We start from the raw sequence: 3,885 nt of genomic DNA, 5'->3' as shown, positions 1-3,885 counted from the left end.
TAATTAGGGAACTATCCTGAAAGTCCAAGACAACAATTTGTGATTTCACTGAGGTATCACTGAACAATGTACACGTAGAGCTTGGTATTCAGAGCTAGTCACTTACCTATTCCCTGAGCCTAAGCAACCATTAATTCTTTAATAATGATCTCAGATTTTATTTGAAATTTTAAATATAACAGTGGTATAACAGATCCACAAATAACTTAGGGTATACCCTACTGTGTGTGTCAAGGACTTATTTATTCAAACATTATATAAAGAGTTTCAAAAGATCCTTGGGCTGTCTTCAAAAATCATTCATTCTAGTATTTTCCTCTTAAGGGAAAAATAAAGACACCAGAACCTTATAATTAAAACATCTTAATTTGATTATTCATTTCTAAAATTTTTGTAGAAGATACATTCTGAGTAAAATTAAGAGTTTTAGGCAGTTTAAGAAATAGGGCTTATGGGACACCTGGATGGCTCAGTCGTTAAGCATCTGCCTTCTGCTCAGGTCATGATCCCGGGATCCTGGGATCTAGCCCCGCATTGGGCTCCCTGCTCCATGGGAAGCCTGCTTCTCCCTCTCCCGCTCCCCCTGCTTGTGTTCCCTCTCTTGCTGTCTCTCTCTCTGTCAAATAAATAAAATAAAATCTTAAAAAAAGAAATAAGGCTTAGGTCCAATTATTTATATTTAAAAGAAAAAATAAACCAAATTTGTTAATGGTGTGGAAAAAAGCATCACATTTGAAGTATAGTTGTGAAGAAATTTTTGTGATCTACAGTTCAGTCAGAGAATATTCCATGGCAACAGTCCCATCCTATTGTGTACTATCTTAGAGATTCTCTCTTGGAGAGATAGAAGGAGGTGTAGTAGGACGAATTTAAACAGTATCCAACAAACACTTCACTGTATTTGCTTCATACTTTTTTTTTTTTTTTGGAACTGCTTCTGGAATCCTTTTTCTATTTGAAAATCAGAGAATTCAAGAAACATAAATATGTAAAATGATATCCTCTTCTCAGTTTTGAAGCGAGTGTGTGTTCCTTGTAATTCATACTGACTGCACACCTGCGCTTAGGCAGAGACACTGCTGGGTTTTCTTTCTTTTTTGGAGAACAAGAAAGTTTACTGATTTTCACTACAGGATACAAGGGGACATTGGTGATATCCTTCAGGCTAAAATGAAGTGAGCAGTGAGTTTTAGGTAGTGCACTGATAGTTGTTTTTGTAAGCTTAGAATCTTCCATCTCTTTTTCATCTCCATATTTTAGTGCTTTTTTAGGTTGAGACCTGGTGACTGGGCTCCTATCTGATTCACTGGAGAGATCTTGACTCTACTTGCAAGTGGGCAAATGGAGGTCGTCAGAATCATCTCCTGAACTACTTGATTCACAGATGCTCACTTCAAACTCATTGTTTTCTTCTCTGTTAGAATCGTTGCTCATTTTTTGTCGGAAAGGAGTGAGATGAATACCCTCTTCCAAATTAAAATTGTAAGCATCACTGGAAGTGACAGATTCATCCAACTTTTTTTTTTTGGAAACAGTTTTTTTTTTTTTATTTTCACTTTTGCTCCCTTCATACTTTGATACAGATTTTGATTTTCTCCTGTTAGCTTTTCTTTTCTCCTTTTCTTCCTTGTGCACCTCTATGCTTACTTTTAGTTTGTTCAAGTTTATATTCTAAAATGTTTTCTTTTGTTTTAGTAGGTCTTCCTGGGTCAATCAACTTTGGCGATAAGTTAATTTGATCCTTATTTTATTGACAAACACTTTGTTCTACGTTTTCAGGGTCTACACATCTAATTCTTTTGGATTCAAAGGGCTGCACTGAGAAATGACTGATTTCAAAATCATCCAAGGTATTGAACTGACATAGATTGTTAAAATGTTTCTTTAAACTTCAGTGGACAGATACAGTTCTAGGTAAGACATTATCAACAGATTTATCTTCATCTGAATCCAAATCAAATCCTAGTCTATCTTGAGAAATAGGTATTTGCTCTTCTATTTGGAATGATTGTCCTTGTCTTGGAAGGTGAGCTTCCTGAAGAGGAACTTGTGTTATATCCTTCACAAATAAATTCCCAGAGTTGTTGTCGCTATTGGAGTTCATTCCAGAGGGACATATTTCCTGGTTCTGAGAAGTTTCTTCTGTTCGTTGTGAAGTCAGTTTTTCTTTCAATGCATATAGCTGACACGTGAGGTAGTAACATTCTTTTCTAAGTTGGAGGATGGTATCTTGGGCTTTTCTCACTTTGGATTTTTCATTTTCCAAAGCTAAAACTAACATTCTGTTGTTGTCATGGTAGTTTTTTAGCAGTATAGAAGTGTTGGAGATTATTTGGCATGGTGCAGTTATAAAAGAATTTTGTTTGCCAATCTCTGCCAAATTTTTATTCCTTTTCTCTTCCATCCATTCCTTTATGTCTTCAAGATTGTCTTGAAAGGACTTTTTAAGGCACCTTTCCTTGGCCACCACTTCTGCCACAGCTGTCGCTCTCCTTCTTACATTCTAAGGTTCCGTGAGGCTGTCCAGCTGGTGTATCCCACACTTTGGACCCTCTGGGTCTAGGTTCCATCTACTATCCCCTATCAAAATTTCAATGGCATTTTTCACAGAAATAGCAGACAATCTTAAAATTTGTATGTATCTGCTAAACATCATGAATGCCCAAAACAATGTTGAGAAAGAAGAACAAAGATGGAGACATCACATTCTTTATTTATAAGTGTATTACAGGGTATAGCAATTAAAACAGTATGATATTGTCAAGAAACAGACACACAAATCAATGGAACAAAATAGAAAGCTCACAAATAAACCCACCTGAATTTTATGACAAAGAATCTATGTATGTACAATGGGGAAAGTATAATCTCTTCAGTAAATGGTGTTGGGGAAACTGGACAGCCTCATGCAAAAGAATGAAACTAGACTATTATCTTACACCGTACACAATGAACTCAAATGTTTTAGACTTAAAAGGAAGACCTAAAAACATAAAACTCCTAGAATAAAACACACACAATAAGTTCCTTGACATTGGTTCTGGCAATGATCTTGTGCCTGACCATAAAAGAAAGGTAAAAAAAAAAAAAAAAAAAAACAAAAAAAAAAAAATGGAACTATATCAAACTGAAAAACTTCTGCTCAGCAAAGGAAACCAAGAAAATGATAAAGAAACCTACTGAATGATGGGGTATCTGGGTGGCTTAGTTGGTTAAGCATCTGCCTCTGGCTCGGGTCATGATCCCAGGATCCTGGGATTGAGCCCACCATCGAGCCCTGCATAAAGCCCCACATGAGCAGGGAGCCTGATTCTCCCTCTCCCTCTGCCACTCCCCCTGCTTGTTCTTTCTTGCTTAAATAAATTAAAAATCTTTTTTAAAAAAAAGAAACCTACTGAATGAAAGAAAATATTTGCAAGTCATATCTGGTAAAGGACTAATATCCATAATATATAAAGAACTCATAGAACTCAACAGCAAAAAAAATCTGATTGAAAAATTGTCAGAGGACCTGAATAGACTTCTTTTTTGCAAATAAGACATATAGTGGCCAACAGGCCTATGAAAAGATGCTCAACATCACTAATTATCAGGGAAATGCAAAACAAATTCACAACAAGATACCACCTCACATCTGTTAGAATGGCTAGTATCAAAAAGACCAGAAATAATGAGTGTTGGCTAATATGTGGAGAAAAGGGGACTCTCATGTACTGTTGGTGGGAATTTAAATTGGTGCAACCACTATTTAAAACAATATGATTTCTTCCCAAAATGAATAATGAAACTACCATCTTATCCAACAATTCCACTACAATGTTTTTATCTGGAAAAATAAAATGAAAACACTACTTCTAAAAGATATGTCCACCCCTATGTTCATTA

General features: G+C 35.8%; 1 protein-coding gene across 2 annotated transcripts; it reads right to left on the bottom strand.

The window, feature by feature from the left end:
• Nucleotides 1-951: 951 nt before the first annotated feature.
• LOC110571881 (shugoshin 1-like) lies at nucleotides 952-2,404 on the bottom strand. 2 transcript variants are annotated; one of them, XM_021680071.2, is made up of 2 exons: nucleotides 1,939-2,404; nucleotides 952-1,196 (listed from the first exon to the last, which is right to left on the bottom strand). In XM_021680071.2, the coding sequence occupies exons 1-2, from the start codon at nucleotides 2,402-2,404 to the stop codon at nucleotides 952-954; spliced, it is 711 nt and encodes a 236-aa protein (XP_021535746.1). The 2 variants fall into 2 exon arrangements, with proteins under 2 accessions (XP_021535746.1, XP_021535755.1); XM_021680080.2 differs by having other exon boundaries at nucleotides 952-1,201; nucleotides 1,992-2,404.
• Nucleotides 2,405-3,885: the final 1,481 nt, after the last annotated feature.

This window comes from Neomonachus schauinslandi, chromosome X (genome assembly GCF_002201575.2).
Source record: "Neomonachus schauinslandi chromosome X, ASM220157v2, whole genome shotgun sequence".
NCBI lineage: Eukaryota > Metazoa > Chordata > Mammalia > Carnivora > Phocidae > Neomonachus > Neomonachus schauinslandi.
This window is presented reverse-complemented; position numbering and strand designations above follow the sequence as displayed.